Genomic DNA, 20,946 nt, shown 5'->3' on the forward strand with positions numbered 1-20,946 from the left:
ATTCATAGACAATTTAATTTTAACATGTTGATTTTACAGTCATTAAAAGTTTTAATTTGAAGTGTTATTGGTAATGGCAGAGAGACAAGAACTTTGAAATTGGTCATTAAACACTCAATTTCTATGAAATTCATGCATTAAATGGTGTATAAGCCTTTTTTATGAACTTGTTTGAATCCAATATATCGCAGATCGCTTTTAAGAAATATTGCATCGTATCGTATCGTATCGAATTTTTTTGGCTCAATACACAGCCCTAACCGGGATATATCGTATCAACATAAGAATGGAAATAATCATTGTTAATTGAAAATACGTCGTCGATATATCTAAATATCGGGTTTGATGCCACAGTAAGTGCTTTCTTCCTTTCGAAAATATATAGATCTGCTTATAACGGGGCGCATGGAGCATACATGTACATTGAAAACCTTGGTAGTTGTCTGGTCAGTTCAAACACATAGAACTGAATACTGAAAAATAATCATACACACATTTTAGAAGTGCTAGAGCAAAGAAGAGGATTTTAAAGTCATAGCCTACATGGTTTTTAATAAAGTGGTTAATACTTCCTCACAGAATTGCTCACTTGAATACCATGGGAATTCCTATTTAGATTGTTGGAAGACCTGGTCTCCAAAAACCACAAAGATATTGTCAAACAGAAACTCAAGCATTTTTTCTATGTCAACTTCCGAGACACGTACAATGTATGTACAATCAGAATTATGTATTTTTTAAAACAAAATTACTATGCAAATGACCAATGGCTAGGTAAGTATATTTACGAGTTCCATTTTTACTGAAAAGCAATCAAAAAGCCTTGACTTTAAGTTACATATCGGGGAATGGTTGTGTATTAAAAGTTGAAAAGTCATGCTATTTTTAAAAGCTGTTGATTTTTTTTGTAATATCTTGTGATTACAAATTGTACAAAAGTTCCTTGAAATTAAAAGTATCCACATCTGGTTTACACCACTTCTCGAAAATATTGTTGCACAGTACTCTTGAAGTTTCTCATTTACTACTGTTAATATCTTAGTGAGGAGTAAAGAAAGAGGCTTAGTTGAGCATTTACTGGAACCCACTAAGTGAATTTGCTTGTAAGGATCTTTATGAAGTTTCGGAATCCATTATAGATATGGTATTTCAAATTCATTTTGGCGGTTTGGGATATTAAAAATATTCAAAACTGACATATGATTTTGAAGAATTTCTTTCTTAGATAGGGAACTATGAGTATAAGTTGAATTACCACTTGTAGAATTCAGTCCAAGTTCTAAAATAGAATCAAAATTTATATAACGAGCCTTACAAACAAAGACAATTGTTGTTACCTGTTTTGGTAGCAGGGACTCGTACGTACTGATCATGTAATCTATATCTTTTTTCACATCTTGATTATTGAATACAGAGGGATAGATCATATTGCCCATCAATCTTTTAATACGCGATTGTAACAAGGATCTGATACATTTTTAAAGTACTTGTGTACAACATCCGTAGGCATTTCCGGAAATTTCTACGTCGTCTTTATCATTCTGTATTTTACATTCGCCAAAGAAGATCCTGTGGTGCATGATAAAAGAATTTTTCTTCGAAAATATCACAAAAAATTATTATTATACAATATAGATTTGGAATTTATATTATAAACTTGAAACATGGACAGATTGCTTCGTCTGAGCGGTGGAATGCCGGGCTTAGGACAGGTAATAACTTCAGGAAAACTATTGTTCAGGTGGTATGGTATCCTGAAAACACCAAGGGGCTTGATCCCGGCGTGTAATAATTATTTATTGAAAAGTCATATATGGTAATATACAAACGCTTATATAATCGTATATGATTTTTTAATAAATAATTACACGCCGGGAGCAAGTCCCTCTGGGTATACAGTCTTTATAGGCTGTAGGCGCTTGGTTTCAGTTGGTGTCTTTTAATATTTGTTGTTTTTTATGAGTATGAGAATTCCCTCATTTAAATGAAAAATCGCTGAAAATTACTATTTTAAATATAACAAGTGTATGTATAAAGAATGAAAATGCAACACTTGCCATCTTAGGTTTCAGGTGGGTTGGTTCATGCTTACATGTAATTTTAACTCTTCCCCTTAATGCCACGATTTGACGCACTGGCCATACGGTGCGTCGATTTACCCAAAAGGACCCAAAAGAACCCAAAAGGAAATTAAGAACGACCCAAAAGGACTTGAAATAAAGAGAATAAATGGATATATAATAAATACTTTCATATTTTATTAAAACTAAAACTAGTTTTTTGAGGGTAAAGTGTGTTTTGTGGGTGGGGGTGGGAGGTCCCCCACCAACCAACTCCCCATCCCCGAGGGAGCCAGTCAAAGCACCCCCTAATAAAAACGTCCAGGTCAAAGCGTCCCCTAATTTTAATCAAAGCGTCCCCTGATTTTAGTCAAAGCGCCCCCCAGGGCTCCCACTGGACTGAAAATATTTTTTGCCCGTTTTCGCGACAAAAAAAGGCATACTTACATCTGATTTCTCAACAATGCAATGCACTTTATGTCATTCAATTTTTTTTTATTATATTTATCACAGACATTGTTTTAAAACTTTAATGTTTAAAGCTTATGGAAGACTAGTATCCATTTAAAAAAAGAAAAAAATAATGCTTGAATTATATATATATGACAATTAATTTGATATTGAATTAATATCAGCCAACTCTTGACAGAAAATGTCCTCTTCTTTTTTTCTTTTTTTTTTTGCTGGGGGGGGGGGGGGGGGGGGGGCTACAGACCTTGTAAAAATATATGACATTTTTAATGGAAATTTTCATCATTTCATTAATTAAGACAAATGAGAAAAGAAGATATTAAAAAGTAATGAAAATTAGGTTTAATACTTGATTTTATTTCAACAACTTGGAGAAGTTTCCAGGGTTTAATATGCAAGCACATGTAATTGTAAATAATTCAATGTAATTTACTAATACAATTCTGTTTCCAAACCAATTTCTTTTTCATTTCTTGTCAGGTTATGGTATAATTTACACATTTTTGAATTTTCATTAGGTAAAATTTAAAAGCCAATTCTTTACAATTTTCGTCATATTTCCCTACTTTCGGTTTAAAAAACAATCTACATAGATGCAGATTTTGTTGATAAAAATCTTTTATTTACTAACTTCATTTCATAACACTTTATCCCCCCTTGTTTAATCCAAATTATATTATTTCAAGCAATTTTGTAACCCTTCATTGCTCCAGGCTAGTTACCTAGTCAGCTGTGTTCGTTCAAGCGAGGCGTGATTTCCTACATGTAGGTTTCAGTTTTCACACCTCTGTTGCATTAAATAAACAAAGGGACTTATCTGTATAAATTGAATAAACAAAGGAGCTAACCAGGACTGCACAAATTTTGTACATGGTACATCTAAAAAATTCATTTTCGCCACTTATGAATTTCTTTTCGCCACTTTTGAAAAAAATTCGCATTTGGCGACAATGGCGAATCACAGCTCGAGCCCTGGCGCCCCCTGATTTTGGTCAAAGCGCCCATAATATATTTTTATAGAAAAAATATCGCCCCCAAATATTGGTCAAAGCGTCCCCTGATTTAAATCAAAGCGCCCCATGATTTTGGTCAAAGCGTCCCTTAACATTTTTTTATAGAAAAAATACCGCCCCCAAATTTTGGTCAAAGCGTCCCCTGATTTTAGTCAAAGCGCCCCATGATTTTGGTCAAAACGCCCCCTAATATATTTTTGCAGAAAAGAAACGTTTCGAGTCGATCCCCAAGAAATGGTCAAAATGTCCCCTGATTTGGTCAAAGGGCCCCTTTATAGAATTTTTTCGGGTAACTGCAAAACAATGATAATATTATAAATACAAAACAGTTTTATTCCATAACATGTTTGTAAAAATATATTAGGGGGCGTCTTGACCAAAATCAGGGGATGCTTTGACTAAAATCGGGGACGTTTTGACCATTGCTTTATTCCGTAACATGTTTGTAAAAATATATTAGGGGGCGCCTTGACCAAAATCAGGGGACGCTTTGACCAAAATCGGGGACGTTTTGACCATTGCTTGGGGACGGTTCCAAGACGATTTTTTCTAAGAAAAAAATGTAAGGGGGCGCTTTGACCAAAATCAGGGGACGCTTTGACCAATATTTGGGGGCGGTTTTGTAACATCATTTTACTGTAAAATTCTATAAGGGGCGTTTTGACCAAAATCAGGGGACATTTTGACCAAAATCAGGGTAAGCTTTGACCAAAATCAAGGGACGCTTTGACCGGGACGGTTTTATTAGGGGGCGCTTTGACTGGATTTCATCCCCGATACCATATGCCTAGAACATGCCATTAAATAAAACTTATTTCTTTATTTATCAAATATTATATACTAAGATATGATAAAACAGATTCTGAAGGAGAAATAGAATAATCAGTGTTTGAAACTCGCTGTAAAATTACATGTAGCTAGACATGCAGGCTGATTGCTAGTGGAAGTTATCAGCCCTGCCAAAAATGTACTAGCCCGAAAAAAGCAATTGTATTTCAAAAGTTAAGTTACAGTAATGTAAATGGGGCCAGCTCACTTAGATTGGATTACTTGATATCGCGATTACAAAACTTAGCGGAACTCTTTCGCGATGGAGATAGGAAACGTATGTTGGATGGGGCAAATGTGCTAATGAATACAATGCAAGATCGATCATTGTAGAATTTATAAGGACAGATAAGTAAAAAATCCTGGTGGAATACCTTGCTTAACAACCAGCCTTATTGATTTTTGACAGGAGCTAAACCTAAAATGTTACATTTTTAACGATATTTTTAACCAAGCTGGCTCCTCTCACTAAACATTTATTGAAAATCATCACATTGTGAAGCTGAAATTTTTTTTGAAACTTTCCTTATTTGACAATCTACTATTCTTGGTCAATACATTGTACTTTCGGTGTAAAATTGTTCGAATCATTCGATTGCCACTCCTGTAAACAATACCATGTGCCCCAGTAATCTCACGAGATTTAGAGCTTTCTCGACTCCACCGCAAAAGATCGGTAGTATGTTAGATAACTGCGAGGTACTCGAAATATTATACGATATTACAATATTACTGCTTGTAACTCTTTGAAGCCAGTAATATTATTTGATTTGAGAGAGGTTTATCAAATATCAAAATTTTAATTTATAGAAAAATTTTACACGTCCAGCCGGGCATCTATACATGGAAATATGTTCGCCCGTGACAAAATTTATGCGTCTCGGGCGGTCGGGCGTATGGTTACTTCAAACACTGGAATAATACAGTGTACTTTGTTAATTTCAGCTAAAAGAAATCAAAGCATATCTGACCAGATTTAGTGTTTGATGTGTTATAAAAGTCGTATGTTATTTCTTTAAGAAAATGCAAATGTATGTTTTTTTGCCAACTTTTAGGTAAATTTATAATATAATATGCATAATCAAATTCAAATTATTAATTTTCAATGTATCATAATATATTAATTTGAGTCCTTTTGATTTCCTTTTGGGTCTTTTTGGGTTCCTTTTGGGTCCTTTTGGGTAAATCGACGCACCCCTGGCCATATCCTTAGGGTGTTTGCCTGGCTGCCCTTTAGAGCATTTTAGTTGAATTGGAGTGCAGTTTAAAACTGAACTAATAAGGGTCAAAATAATTTATCTATGCTATGTATTATATATCATTGGATTCATAATAAATTAAAGTTTTAAAATCTATTTGGAAAATTTTGATCGGAGTTATCTGTAAATAAATAATTCAGGTGAAAGCAGGTGTAAATCGCAAAATAGATATTTTCAACATGTAAAACGGCTTCAGTAAGCCAAAACTGTCTGTATAGATAATAAAAATTATGTGTGATTATATAATTGATGGTTAAATTATCATTTAATATCAATTTTATAAGTTTAATTCCTCTGAAATCAATAAATTGCAGTGCTACTTCAATATCAATCTCGCCGACAAATTTTTAGACTTGTGTGCTAAAACTTGACTTCTGGACGTTTTTAGCTCTACTGGTCAGAAACCAGAAGAGCTTATGCGATAGTAATGTGTCCGTCGTCCGTCCGTCTGTCTGTCTGTCCGTCTGTAAACAACTTTTCAAAATGCTACTCCTCCTACAGTTTTGGACTGAATTTCAATATAACTTGGCACACAAGTAGACTACACTAAGATACATAATTCTGTGTATCGGTTTTTAATTTCGATGAATGATGTTGTCGTTGTTACTAAAAATAGAAATTTTTTTGAAAATCATTCAAAATGCTACTCCTCCTACATTTTTGGTCTGATTTCAATATAACTTGGCACACAAGTAGACTACACTAAGATACATAATTCTGTTTATCGGATTTTAATTTCAATGAACGGTGTTGCCGTTGTTACTAAAAATACAAATTTTTGTGAAAATTATTCAAAATGCTACTCCTCCTACAGTTTTAATCTGATTTCAGTATAACTTGGCACACAAGTAGACTACACTAAAATACATAATTCTGTGTATCGATTTTTGATTTCGATGAATGGTGTTGTCGTTGTTACTAAAAATAGAAATTTTCGTGAAAATCATTCAAAATGCTACTCCTCCTACAGTTTTGGTCTGATTTCAATATAACTTGGCACACAAGTAGACTACACTAAGATACATAATTCTGTGTATTGGTTTTTAATTTCGATGAACGGTGTTGTCGTTGTTACTAAAAATAGAAATTTTCGTGAAAATCATTCAAAATGCTACTCCTTCTACAGTTTTGGTCTGATTTCAATATAACTTGGCACACAAGTAGACTACACTAAAATACATAATTCTGTGTATTGGTTTTTAATTTCGATGAACGGTGTTGCCGTTGTTACTAAAAATAGAAATTTTTGTGAAAATCATTCAAAATGCTACTCCTCCTACTGTTTTAAACTGATTTCAGTATAACTTGGCACACAAGTAGACTACACTAAAATACATAATTCTGTGTATCGGTTTTTGATTTCGATGAATGGTGTTGTCGTTGTTACTAAAAATAGAAATTTTTGTGGAAATTATTCAAAATGCTACTCCTCCTACAGTTTTGGTCTGATTTCAATATAACTTGGCACACAAGAAGACTACACTAATGTACATAATTCTGTGTATCGGTTTTTGTCATTATTCTATTTATTGCTTTTGTAAAGTTTTATATCCTTACTGTTACTTTTCTCTTTCTTTATTATAAGTACAAACCAGTAGAGCTTTAGTCTCGACAGAGACTTCTGGTTGGATACTTTAATGATCCAATTTTAAGTGCCAATTAATTTCTAAAGACAAAAAATGCCAATTTGATTACCTAATGACAAAAAATGTAGAGGCATCCAGAAATTTCAAGTAAAGTCAAGAGATCTCAGAACTGTGACTAATATGTTCTCACTGGACTTTCCTATCAAAATCAAAGCTGGGTACTGTATATTTATACCTGGTTCCAAAGACATTGACTGGATTAGACAAGATTTTGGATACAACATTTGGATTAGACAAGTTTTACTGTATCTCAATTTTGTTGAACTAATCCATGCCTTCTCCCCTTTTCAGGGCGCACCACCTACTGATGCTCCAACAGTGGATACAGCTGAGCAAGTCTACATCTCCTCTCTAGCTCTTTTAAAGGTAACTCAAAAAATCTCGAAACTCCACAAATTGGTTCATTTTTAGCTCTACTGGTCAGAGACCAGAAGAGCTTATGCGATAGTAATGCGTCCGGCGTCCGTCCGTCTGTCCGTCTGTCTGTCTGTCTGTAAACAATTTTTCAAAATGCTACTCCTCCTACAGTTTTGATCTGATTTCAGTATAACTTGGCATATAAGTAGACTACACTAAGATACATAATTTTGTATATCGGTTTTTTATTTCGACGAACGGTGTTGACGTTGTTACTAAAAATAGAAATTTCTGTGAAATTCTTTCAAAATGCTACTCCTCCTACAGTTTTGGTCTGATTTCAATATAACTTGGCACACAAGTAGACTACACTAAGATACATAATTCTGTGTATCGGTTTTTGATTTCAACGAACGGTGTTGGCGTTGTTACTAAAAATAGAAATTTCTATGAAATTCATTCAAAATGCTACTCCTCCTACAGTTTTGGTCTGATTTCAATATAACCTGGCATACAAGTAGACTACATTAAGATACATAATTCTGTATATCGGTTTTTGATTTCGACGAACGGTGTTGGCGTTGTTACTAAAAATAGAAATTTCTGTGAAATTCTTTCAAAATGCTACTCCTCCTACAGTTTTGGTCTGATTTCAATATAACTTGGCACACAGGTATACTACACTAAGATACATAATTCTGTGTATCGGTTTTTGATTTTGACGAACGGTGTTGACGTTGTTACTAAAAATAGAAATTTCTGTGAAATTCTTTCAAAATGCTACTTCTCCTACAGTTTTGGTCTGATTTCAATATAACTTGGCACACAGGTATACTACACTAAGATACATAATTCTGTTTATCGGTTTTTGATTTTGACGAACGGTGTTGGCATTGTTACTAAAAATAGAAATTTCTGTAAAATTCTTTCAAAATGCTACTCCTCCTACAGTTTTGGTATGATTTCAATATAACTTGGCATATAAGTAGACTACACGAAGATACATAATTCTGTTTATCGGTTTTTGATTTCGACGAATGGTGTTGGCGTTGTTACTAAAAATAGAAATTTCTGTGAAATTCTTTCAAAATGCTACTCCTCCTACAGTTTTGGTATGATTTCAATATAACTTGGCACACAAGTAGACTACACTAAGGTGCATAATTCTTTATATCTGTTTTGACTTCAATGAACATTATTACATTGCTTAATAAAGATATCAATTTCTGTTACTCTCAAAATGCTACTTCAAATACAGTTTTAGTCTGATTATAATATAATGTGGCATGCAAGTAGACTACACTAAGAACATAGAGACTTATTCAAGGATCATTATTCTCTTTTTTGCTAGTGTAAAGTTTCAATTCCCAACTGCTTAAGTACTTTCCTCTTCCTTTGCTATAAGTACAAACCAGTAGAGCTTCAGTCTCGACAGAGACTTCTGGTTTTCTTTAATGATATGAAATTTTTTCTTTGAATTTTAGATGTTTGCCCATTCTCCATATTCTAGCAAAAGTACATGTAATAAACTGAGGAAATTAAAAATAAAGAATGTTCATTAAATTGTTTCAGATGCTGAAGCATGGCCGAGCTGGGGTACCCATGGAGGTTATGGGACTGATGTTGGGAGAATTTGTTGATGATTATACAGTGCGAGTGATCGATGTTTTTGCAATGCCACAGTCAGGAACTGTATGTACTTTTATGCATTTAAAATATGTGTATATTTTGGAAGAAAAAAGTCAATTCTTATGCCTGCATGTGTAAAAAAAATGTATGGAAATACCTGTATTACTATATTTATTTGGAAAATTATGGAAGTTAAGAATTCCTTTCAGGAAACCCATTTCATTGTTACAGGAATTATAGTCTCCCAGATATACATTATCATTAAACTCATGAAGGACTTTGATTTTGTTTTTATTTTACAGGGTGTGAGTGTTGAAGCTGTAGATCCAGTGTTTCAAGCAAAAATGTTGGACATGTTAAAACAGACTGGCCGGTAAATATAATTAAACAATACAAATACTTATAAATATTACCTTTTCCATAAGTCGTCCAATCTAACTTGTGTAAAATATGTACCGGGGTAGATAATATTGAAGATTTCCTTGCTGGACGAATTTGACATTTTGATGGATGACACTTTACCAAGTTTATACCAGCAACATCTTTGTGTTTAAGTGTGCTTTAGTGTTTTAATATTGTTATTGTAGCCCAGAGATGGTGGTTGGTTGGTACCATTCTCACCCTGGCTTTGGTTGCTGGTTATCAGGGGTAGATATAAACACCCAGCAGAGCTTCGAGGCTTTGTCAGAGAGAGCCGTAGCTGTGGTAGTGGACCCCATCCAAAGTGTCAAGGGCAAGGTAAACTATTCAATGAATACTAGTATTCTAATGGTGTAATGCTCATTAAAATAGTCTCAGCTTGTATAAGATACTTGAGACATGTACAATGACTGGTATCATGCTATTCTCTTTTCAGGTTGTAATAGATGCCTTTCGACTCATTAATCCCAATATGATGGTTCTTGGTCAGGAGCCTCGACAAACAACATCAAATCTGGGACATTTACAGAAACCCTCAATACAGGTTTGTTAAGAAATTAAGAAAAAATAAATTAATTTTACCTTTTTTAGTACATTTCTCACCAGTATGTTGCATTTGGGGAAAGTCCCATTACAGCAATTCACACATGCAGTTAATTGATTTTCATTTCTTGTATGTACTGGTACAGCAAAACTCGTTTAGTACGAACACGGATATAGTCAATTCAGGAATATAGTGAAGTTATTTAGGATCCCCTGAAATATAAATTTAACAAATTCCCTATATGGATATAACAAATTACGGATATAGCGAAGTAATTTTGTATGACCCAGTGACTTCGTTATAACCAAGTTTTACTGTATATAATGCATCATGCACTTATCACACATAATTGATAACATTGAAAGGGAAGTAAGATAAATCTTTACTAGCACTTTGCTATAAGACGTCGCGCACAGAATTGAGGCTGATTTTGTAACGTCAAAATATACTTTTCTGATGTTATTGCATACGTCGTTTAAGCATAAAAACGTCAAAAATTAAAGGGGTAACAAATCAGACTAGACATCCAATTTTTGCTCCTGTTTTCTTAAAAATGTCTTACTTTTTAGTGTTTCTTAATATACAAAATTTTGTTTATTTGCACATTTTAAAAATAAGATTTTATTTGTTACAAGTTTTACAGTAAATAGAGAATACAGCTAATATTGGTGCTATACGCCCGCTTAAATACCATCATACGCATATTTGTGTCGTAGTAACAAAATCGACTAGACATCAAAATTGCTCTATTAATCTTTCCTACTACTAGCTTAATTTTTTTTAAAAGAAACATTTGACTACTTCTTGATTTGCACATTTCATTTATCAACTTAGTTTTACGAAAAGAACATGTTGTATATCAAAAAATCTTTACCAAATATTCTATCTTTTCTTGTTACTTGACAAGATCACGGCATATTACAGAACCCTTTCAATTTTACTAACAGTGGAAATTGGCCAGTAAATTAGAAAATTATTAATGAAAATTGTGTGACATCATCACCAGACATTAGAAAAGCATCGTACAAATTGGCAGAAAAATCCATGTAGCCAAAACGATAAAATGACCAAAAATACTAACGCCCGTCATTTACAGTGTTACAAGTTACGCAATTTCAAACCCCAACACTATGCGCGACGTCTAAGCATGTTTTACTACATACATGTGTTTGTTAATGTAGATATTGAATTTACATCAAAGTCTTGACTGTTCATAATATTGAAACCAATTTTTGTACATTTAGACTTCTTGGTATATTTTCATGTTTTACTTGCAGGCATTAATACATGGACTAAACAGACACTATTATTCCATAGCTATCAATTACAGGAAAAATGAATTGGAACAGAAGGTATCAGTTTAGTTTTAAACTTATGTTAAACTGTGAGATAAGTTAAAGGAGTTTTACAATAAAGTATCTAAAGTAGATAGAGCATAGGACTTTTATTGTTTATGATGGATATTTTATGCAAAGTTATTTACAGGAACATGTTGCCCTTTATGATATGTCTTATAAAAGCATTTTAAATCTATTCTTGTTATTTTCAACCCTTTAAACTATTTAATTTTCAAACTGCATATTAAAGTTATATTTATATCAACTTTTCAATTATCAGTTTGTTAGTGGTCAAACAATTTTTGTATCTTTATCGTATATGAACTTATTGATTCAAATTTCTTACTCTTGAAGATGTTGCTGAATCTCCACAAGAAAAGCTGGGTTGATGGGTTATCTCTTGAAGATTACAAAACACACTGCACCAATAACGAAAAGACTGTCAAAGAAATGCTAGAACTGGCCAAAAATTACCACAAGGTTGGTATTTATGAAATCTCAAAACAATATGAATTCATTCTATGTTATGAAGTTTTAGTAGATTGCAATTATTTCGTTTAAACACAGTAGGAATATGTTCAAATCTCATACATACATTATTATGTAATAGCATATAACAAATGCACAATACTGCAGAAACATGTAACAGATTTGCAAAACTTCAGAAATAAATTGTTTATTTTGGCATTTCAGCACATTTTTTTCTCTATAAATATGCAAAAAATTCATTCATGTATTTAATTCTTTATTCCTGTTTTTCTTAGGCCCTGGAAGAAGAGGAAACAATGACTCAGGAACAACTAGCAATTAAAAACGTTGGAAAATTGGTAAATATCAAAATTACAATCATGTAATAATAAGGATGCTTTTTTACCCAGCCACCCCTCCCCGGCAAAAAAAAATGTCCATAAGATGAGCTAACATTATACACTGTATAAGCCTAAGGGTTTTATTTGAATAAATATGTGTAACTTTAATTATTCCTATGAATGCATCGTGTCTTAAATTTTACATATTTAATTTTTTCAGGACCCAAAACGTCATCTTGAAGAACATGTGGATGTGTTGATGACAACAAATATTGTCCAGTGCTTAGGTGCAATGCTGCACACAGTAGTGTTTAAATGAGATGTTTAAGAAGACTGACACAAACAATATATCATTATTGTTACTAAAGTTCTAAGATAAGTCCTCATAATGTTTTGAAAATGAACACATTTACAGTATCATCTGACAGTCTATCATCATCATTATTATGAGAATATTTATTTGTCCAATATAACTCTTACACTAAAGAAATTCAACAGGATCTGCTTTAAAAAAGAATGTAAGTAGAGCCTGTTATTTTTCTGTTGTACATGTATATGTAATGATACATGTACAAGTTATATTTATCTCAACAACTTGATTGCCCATAATATAATTTTGTACTGGTTAAATTGTATAATATTGAAGTGCAAGGATCTTCAAATAATAAATGTGTCTCATAACATTTTAAGTTTTTTTTTATTTACTGAATACCGGGTAGTTATTATATGAAAATACATGAAAGTCATTTTATTGAAAAGGGAATGATAAAAAAAACATCCAAGGTTGAAAAAATAAAACTGATGTGCAGAGTGTATTAAGATTCAAATGTAAAGAAAATCGGAATTAAGTCCCCATTTTCTAGTTGCAACCCCTTAAATTTCAGCCATGAAAACGTTAACATTTATGCCCATCTTCCTGATACTCGCACTAAAGGTTGCTCTGTTTGATGTGATATTACAAGTACACTATCTGATAACAACACAACACAGTTTGAAGTTGAAAAAGGTCATTTATTATTAAATGACAATTTTGTAAAACTACAGTGTATTACAAAAATGAAAATTTTGTTTGATAGATTTACTTTTATAAACCTTGCAGTGATTTTTTCTCGCTTGTTCTTTATATAATATTCAATAACATGATGATTTAATGAATTAACATTAAGAATTTAAGAATCAAAAGCATAAAAAAGAAAAGAAAATGAGCAATTTCATTTATATTGGGGGGGGTGTCCAAGGTCCCTTTACTTGGTTTAGTAAATGCACTTAATAACTGCAAATTCTAGCGGAGAGAGGGGTCCCGATCCCACTATATATCCGTGCATGCATATGCTCAAATAAACTAGAGGCCCCGTGAGCAATAAGCTCACTATAAGATACCCCTTCCCACCTCCCATATGGGTATAGTGGCAAAGTAATAAAGAATCTGTAAACGTATCATTAAATTTTATTCAGTGGTTTTGGAGGAGTTGCGGATAAGAGATGGTTATAATTCAATTTCATAGACAGAAGGGCAATGTCCATGTTGCTTTGGGATACCCAAAATATGTGTCCGATCAAAAAGTAAAATTGGAGGTGCGCAATGGCAATTTGTAACAGATTCTGTGAAAGTACCATTAAATTCCATTTAGTGGTAAAAGAGGAGTTGCGGATAAGAGATGGGTACTCCAAAGCTTAGCAAGCAGAAGGACATCCCAATCACTTTATACTCTCCCACTTTTTAAGCAAGGATATAATGAATATAACAATTTGCAAGAGCATAATCAATCCATTTAATGCTTACAGCAATCGATATGAATTTCTTGCAAATTATTTAGCTTATTTTCTAAATTGATCCATTAAGTTGCTAGGTATGAATCACGTGCAAGTATTTGTTTCTCTCTTTGGTTAAATTTATAATATATACATGTGTACTGAAATCACAAACGCCTAAATATAATGAAAGAGAGCAATATTTTTATGTTGCAAACAATAAACATAATATTTGAAATACTGTTCATTATACTCCCACTTGAAAAGTAAGTGGGTATATAGTGATCGGGATGTCCATCCGTCAGCCTTATACATGTACGCTTTGAGGTACCCATCCCTTAATCGCAACTCCTCTTGTACCAATAAATCAAAAATGTTTTTTTTTTGTTATAAAGTGCCATTTTGCACCTTTTAATTTACTTTTGATCCGTCACGTGTTATGGGTTTCCCATAGTAAAAACATGTACAATGCCATTCTTTCTATAATATTGAAAGATGTCCACCTCTTATCCGTAGCTACTCCTCCCAAGAGCCAAACATGGACTTTGCCTTTGTAATCATTTGGAAGGCGGGGGTATATCATTTCGTGAGCTCAATGCTCACAGTACCTCTAGTTTTAATTGCATATGAATCAATTTTCTTATTACTAATATACACAATAATTGACTTATCTAACACCCTTGAATTAAATTTATGCTGTCATTAATTCGATGTACATCAATTTTGTCAGCGAGAGAGAGAACAACTTTGAGATTTTTGATAAGCAAAATTTTGAATTCAACCTATCAATTTAACGTATAATAATCCTTTTATTGTTGCTATTTTGGTTCTCTAGTTTAAAAATTACATGTATTTTGTGCATCATTCTTGTAATGTATAATATAATTTTGATTTTATTATACATATTATATTAATTTGTTAATATGTGTATGTTGGTCCGGAGCCCCGATACTAGATAACAACTTTTTTATGCGTAGTGCAACCTTACAGATGACCCTGTATTTATTATATATACTTGTATCTCATTATGCAACATGTTTATATTTTGTTTTTCTCTGGTCATTTTTCTTAGAAAATGTTATATTAATTTTTATAGCAAACCTCTACATTATAGACGTGCATATTTTTTCTACGTTGTGGTTATTTGTTGTACACCGGCCTGAAGTGTGAAGAATCCTGTCTATTGTTTGATGTACTACTACCATCAGTAGTACGAGCAGGTAACCTTCACGGTACAATATATATACACACACACCAATAAAGGGAGAACCCGCCAATACGGCCCAGGCCTATTGAACTGGACCTGCGCATGTTGAGGGAATAGTTATCCGTCACGCGCCTGACAGCGGGGCGATTTGTGTCAAAACAGCGGACAAGAGGATGTAATAAATGATAAATAAAAATATACCTCCACATATTAATTGCAGGGCTATATTATTTATATACCTAAGTGCATATCATATGTCAAATCAGAAAGGATTGAAAACTGACCTACATAGTTGTATTATACTAAACAGGTAAATATTTAAAATTTACTTTTTCAGTTAAAAATTTAAGTTTTTACAATGATGAATAATTCTGACTGCTTTTTAAAACAAAATTTTGAAACAATTAATCTAGATACTGGCAATTTTGAGAACATACATCTTTTCTTCGGACTATGTTCAAACGAGTCTAAAGGGAACATGCGTCTATGGAGATTTAAAATTTAATTCTGTGTATCAAATTTAATTGTAGGATGTTTAGCAGCTTTGAATTCATTTTGCTAAAAGCATTTTATAGGGGGTTTTTTTGTCATTGATCCACTTTTACTCTTGAAATGTTAAAATTTTTCTCTCTATAGGAAAAAGTAATGAATGCAATAATAAATTTTATGATAAATTATTGAGATATACTAGTATCTGGAATGTCCGTATATTTTGGTTAAGGTGTTATTTTACCTTCAAATGTTTTCGATATTGTGCTTTTCAAATAGACAAAAGAAAGAGAAGTAACGGCGAATGTATGGGTTCTTTTCAATTTTGACAACGTTTTTAAATTTAATACACTGACTCTAGATTCAAATCAGTATATTTTTTTCAATGCTTTTTTCAAAAAACTTTTTGAATTCTTATGATAAGATCATCTAAAAAATATTAAAATAAACAAGATATACTAAAAAATGCCTATTATATATACATAAAGCATTAACTATTTAGAACAAGTATCAACAAACTTTTTGAATTCTTTTGATAAGAACATCTAAAAAAAATATTAAAATAAGCAAGATATACTAAGAAATGCCGATTTTATATAAATAAAGCATTAACTATTTAGAACAAGTCTATTCTTCATCTAAAATTTGAGACAGTGGAACCAGGGAAGTTGTGTTAATTATCTTCTTTCTCTCTCAGATTCAAAATATTATTTATGAAAATAAACGTGAGCATTCTAGGAAATAGGCATGAGAATAAATGAACAGATTTGTGTGACGTACAGATGAGAGACAAGCATGTCATCTTACTGTCAGAATGTCGTCACATCCATTCTTTTGATGCACGATAAATATATGGATTTATGAACGATTTGTTTATCATTTTGAGCATTCTGTGGGGACGTTTACTAGTATATCATTTCTTTTGATGCACGATAAAAATATGAATTTATGAACAATCTGTTTATTACTTTTTGTGGCGAAGTTCATATCCATTCTTTTGATACACGATAGATATATGAATTTATGAACGATTTGTTTCTTGTTTTGTGGGAAGTAGTTCTGTTGTATTTATAAAGCACCATTTTATTTCGATAAAAAGTCACTTTTGCAAAACAAATCATGGTTACTTCTGAAGTTCAACAATGTAAAAGTATGACAAAGTCAAACATATTTCAAAAATTAATGTAAAGAAGAAAGCCTATACACATGCAAATGTCGTAATGGTTTTCTTATGTCCTACTATCTTATTTCAAATGTTTTATTCTTGCAATTTTACAATACAAACCTAGCGTATATTCGAACAAATCTTTCATTTAAAAACTCTGAGCCACAACTCTTACCTGTATTCACTACAAAAAAGATAAAATGCATGCTTTAAATTTCATGCTCGTTTAATTTCTTTTGGACATCTGATTACCATGATTTGAAGCAAGATCATTAATGATAATAAGCCTGATTCCCGTTTGCTGACATCCACGTCTCAAAGAGTTTGTCTGAAAAACATGTAAACATTCTTAAGAGAAACTATACTTCGAGAATTTTAAAGTCATCTCACACAATATTAATATTCAAAGCAATGTGATATAATTGTAATTTTACATGACACTGCACATGTATTCAACTTTTGTAACTTGCAATTGTAAATTACTTTGATTTGAAGATAAAAAGTTGGATTTTTTGAAAGAACACATAAAATGCAAATATTTGATATTTTATAAAATCTCAATAAACCTTATCTATCAGCATTACTCTGATTTTGGGTGTTGATTTCAGATAAAAATGAAGACTTCTCTGGCTGTTTTTGCTGCTCTTTTAATGATTGGTTGTGTGTGTGGCCAGAGAGCAAGATCCAGGGGAGGAGCAACAAGACAACAGCCATCATCTGGAATGTCAGGTTGTTATCCAACTCTTTGGTCTTCTATAATAATACCTGTACTTATATATAATTCATGTACATGTAAATATATAATAATTCATCAGCAAGTAGATCCTGAATCGGTACGTATATATAGACTGATACCTGTATTGGTACTAAATCAAGGAAGTTAAAATTATTTGCAATACCGGTATTCTACTCTTTTCCCCTGGGGTACACGTACCAGCTGGTTATTTACATGTACCCACTATAGGCATGGTCACAATCCATGGTGGGGTTAAGTTTGTTTTAGATTTAAAAAAAAGATTGATTTATATACCTGAAAATATTTACTTTTTGACATATAGCAGGCAAATATGTACAATGAAGAGTTCGTCGTCTTCCAAAATTTGCTACCTCCCTGGTTTTTATAAATCAAAGATTTCATTCAGAAAGAAACATGTATTCAAATAAACAGATACTGAAGTTTGTTTTTTTTTTTGCAAGTTTTATGCTGTACCATTCATAGCATATAAATTTTAAGTTTAAGTAATTTTAATTTTTTTTTTCAGAAACTATGATGAACTATATGATGATGAAGTCATGTAAGTAAACTGTATCTTTTAATAATCAAGTCCCCCTTATATACAATAAAGCATCCTTTTTTTTTTGTTTATTTTTTTATTTTAATGTAGTCATACTCGTACATGTACATGCATGTTTTGTCAAAGCAAATTTGAATTTTGCTTGTGAGCACAGTAAACTTATACTGTGGAGCTTTATGGGAAACATTTAATAATGAAAATTTCTGGTATACAGATCCATTATCTCTATTTTTCGAATAAACATATATGTTGAAATAACTGCAAAATAAAAATGTTGTCAATATATTACGAATAAAAATAGATCATTTTTAAAAATATATTTATTTAGATACCTTTTTAAAATGACTACATATATATATATGCTTTAAGACCTCTTACTTTAGTCAAGGAGGCTTTATTTGCTGTTCGATAGTGATATGTTTTAAAAGCTTTATAAGAACTAGATATTCAACAAACCTGCAAAAATTCATGCATATACCCCTATATTTGTCCTGATTTATCCACTATATTTGTCCTGATTTATCCACAGTAATGGGTCCAGGAGGGGGAATGTTTGGAGGTAATAACTTACTCAGTCTGATGATGCTGGGAGGTGGGGATATGTTACCCATGGATGATTTGATGCAGATGATGATGCTGAGGCGGATGATGGGTGGCGCTCCTGGTGGAGCTGCTGGAGGAAGAGGGGCCAAGGCCACTCAAGGTTAAATGTCTCCTAAGAAGATCTACAACGACGCACATAATTTCATTGTTGTTTGTTATAATTTTTTTGTAACTCTTGTACATTGTTACATGTATGAGATTTTATGATATGTGAATCTTGTTAATTATGAAAAATAATATGCAAGATTTTGAAATAAATAATAAAAAACTCCAGTTTCCATCACTTTTGAAAAGCATTTCTATAGATTTTTTCCAATGACATCAACACAAAGAAGTCATTCTTCAACATTTCGATAGAATTCAAGATATATAAGTTAAAGAGACATGGACACAGTTTCAGCTAAAAGTTTTCAAATTTATTTTTCCATTTTTAATGTTAAAAAATATTTAACTAAGGGTTTTCTAATGATCATCAAAAATTTGAATTTCAGTTGTCGAAATATAAGATAGATTTAGAGCTCTAAACTTTTTTTTGTAAACAGGGCCAATGCCATGTTTTTGTTTACAGAGTTAAGTTAGATATTCAATTATATGTTTGCTGATTCTCGTATTGTTGTAAATTATATTTTCTATATGTTAACAAAAACAAGGCATGAGTCTTTTTACATTATGAAGAATTTTAAGCTTTGTACATGTATCTCCTTTGTAAATCAACGATTAATGTTCAAATTTTTGCTGATCATTAGAATTGCCTTAGTTAGGATTTGTAAACATTAAAATAGGTTTGAAAAAATTCAGTTGAAACTTGTCCATGTCCCTTTAAATTGTAAGGGTTTCAGATCGACACATTACATAAGCGACTCTAAATACTTTTTTATCTAAAAATTGTCAAAAACGGATAATTTCTTGTTTTATTGTCATCAACTAAAAGTACAGGTATCAGAAAAGATAATGGAAAAGGAATGTAAGGAAACAAACCACCAGTCTGATAGTTTCTTAATAAAAAAAAATTACAGAGCTTTACTAAACGTGTTTTTGTAAGGCTATGGAATACTCAGGTATTGTATCTAAGAATAATAGTTTTCCGATAATGTAATAGATATATTTTTAAGCAGGTCTTTTCCTGCATGTTCAAAAAGTCAACATTAAACAAACTTGCAATTAAGGTCATATGCATCGTAATTTGAACTTTGTTTATTGGGTTCTGCCCTGGAGTTGAAGAGTTCCACTAAATGAAGGACCTGTGTGCAATATTTTTAATATCTATATACGGATTTGTACACCTCTTCTAAAACAATTTTTGGTGAAAAAAATCTTGAATTTTTATTTTCTAATTTTTGTACATTTTTCTTTGAATAATGCAAAACTTTTCAAAATTTGATATCGTTTCAAAACCCCTGGTAACGCATGCTGATTTTTTGTCTAAGAACATGTAATGGTATTATAAGTTTGAATTTAGAATATCTTGAAAAATTATCAGTAGGTAAGGTACCTTGCCTATGTCCTTAAATTGCAACTGGGGCTTTATCAATCTTAAAAAAAAATTCCACTGTCATAAAGATCACTAAGTAAAAGTCTGCAATCTTTCCTTATTTTTTTTCAAAATGGCCACTGTTGCCATGGAATTTGAAAAAAGGTCATTTATTAAAAATTCATTTTTAATGGCTCTTTTTGACCCAATCTCTTTGAAAGTTTAAAGTAATATTCCTTGCCTACTGTCAAAAAAAAAAGAAAGAAATTAGGCATAAAAATGGAAAAAGAATAAACGGGGAATATGATTTATTTAATTTATATGATAGCGTTACTACGGTGTTTGTTCTGTAAGAGATTTTATTATTGCATTTTTTGGAGAGATTTTCTACTCACAGAAAAGTTAGTATCGTGGATAGATGTATTTGTGTTATTTGAGGTAATATCCATTAACAGTCAAACACAGTTCAAAAAATTTAAATTTTATTTTGCCTCGCTAATAAAATGATAACAATTTTCAGGGGAAAATAAGATCTTGCCAAAACTTGATAATCAACATTAAAAATTAGTCGGAAAATGACCATTCTTAGCA

General features: G+C 32.0%; 2 protein-coding genes across 2 annotated transcripts; both read left to right on the forward strand.

Annotated features, from left to right (window-relative positions):
* Positions 1–1,541: 1,541 nt before the first annotated feature.
* On the forward strand, positions 1,542–13,062 carry LOC134277956 (26S proteasome non-ATPase regulatory subunit 14). Its single transcript, XM_062760260.1, has 10 exons — positions 1,542–1,712; positions 7,569–7,643; positions 9,207–9,326; positions 9,566–9,636; positions 9,851–10,001; positions 10,120–10,227; positions 11,505–11,579; positions 11,919–12,044; positions 12,329–12,391; positions 12,594–13,062. The coding sequence occupies exons 1-10, from the start codon at positions 1,665–1,667 to the stop codon at positions 12,690–12,692; spliced, it is 936 nt and encodes a 311-aa protein (XP_062616244.1). The 5' UTR covers positions 1,542–1,664; the 3' UTR covers positions 12,693–13,062.
* Positions 13,063–17,598: 4,536 nt separating this feature from the next.
* LOC134277957 (uncharacterized) lies at positions 17,599–19,019 on the forward strand. The gene is made up of 3 exons (XM_062760262.1): positions 17,599–17,715; positions 18,249–18,281; positions 18,811–19,019. The coding sequence occupies exons 1-3, from the start codon at positions 17,601–17,603 to the stop codon at positions 18,987–18,989; spliced, it is 327 nt and encodes a 108-aa protein (XP_062616246.1). The 5' UTR covers positions 17,599–17,600; the 3' UTR covers positions 18,990–19,019.
* The last annotated feature ends 1,927 nt before the right edge of the window (positions 19,020–20,946 follow it).

Source organism: Saccostrea cucullata, unplaced genomic scaffold (assembly GCF_032062105.1).
Source record: "Saccostrea cucullata isolate Sc308-1 unplaced genomic scaffold, CSIRO_AGI_Scuc_v1 ctg651, whole genome shotgun sequence".
In the NCBI taxonomy this organism is placed as follows: Eukaryota; Metazoa; Mollusca; class Bivalvia; order Ostreida; family Ostreidae; genus Saccostrea; species Saccostrea cuccullata.

Excerpts from the sequence above, each read along its gene's own strand:
- LOC134277957 (XM_062760262.1), top strand. The coding sequence starts at position 17,601 with ATGAAGACTTCTCTGGCTGTTTTTGCTGCTCTTTTAATGATTGGTTGT. Across the intron at positions 17,716-18,248 it reads GCCATCATCTGGAATGTCAG|AAACTATGATGAACTATATG; the intron begins GTTGTTATCCAA and ends TTTTTTTTTCAG. Across the intron at positions 18,282-18,810 it reads CTATATGATGATGAAGTCAT|TAATGGGTCCAGGAGGGGGA; the intron begins GTAAGTAAACTG and ends ATTTATCCACAG.
- LOC134277956 (XM_062760260.1), top strand. The coding sequence starts at position 1,665 with ATGGACAGATTGCTTCGTCTGAGCGGTGGAATGCCGGGCTTAGGACAG. Across the intron at positions 11,580-11,918 it reads AAAATGAATTGGAACAGAAG|ATGTTGCTGAATCTCCACAA; the intron begins GTATCAGTTTAG and ends TTACTCTTGAAG. Across the intron at positions 12,045-12,328 it reads TGGCCAAAAATTACCACAAG|GCCCTGGAAGAAGAGGAAAC; the intron begins GTTGGTATTTAT and ends TGTTTTTCTTAG.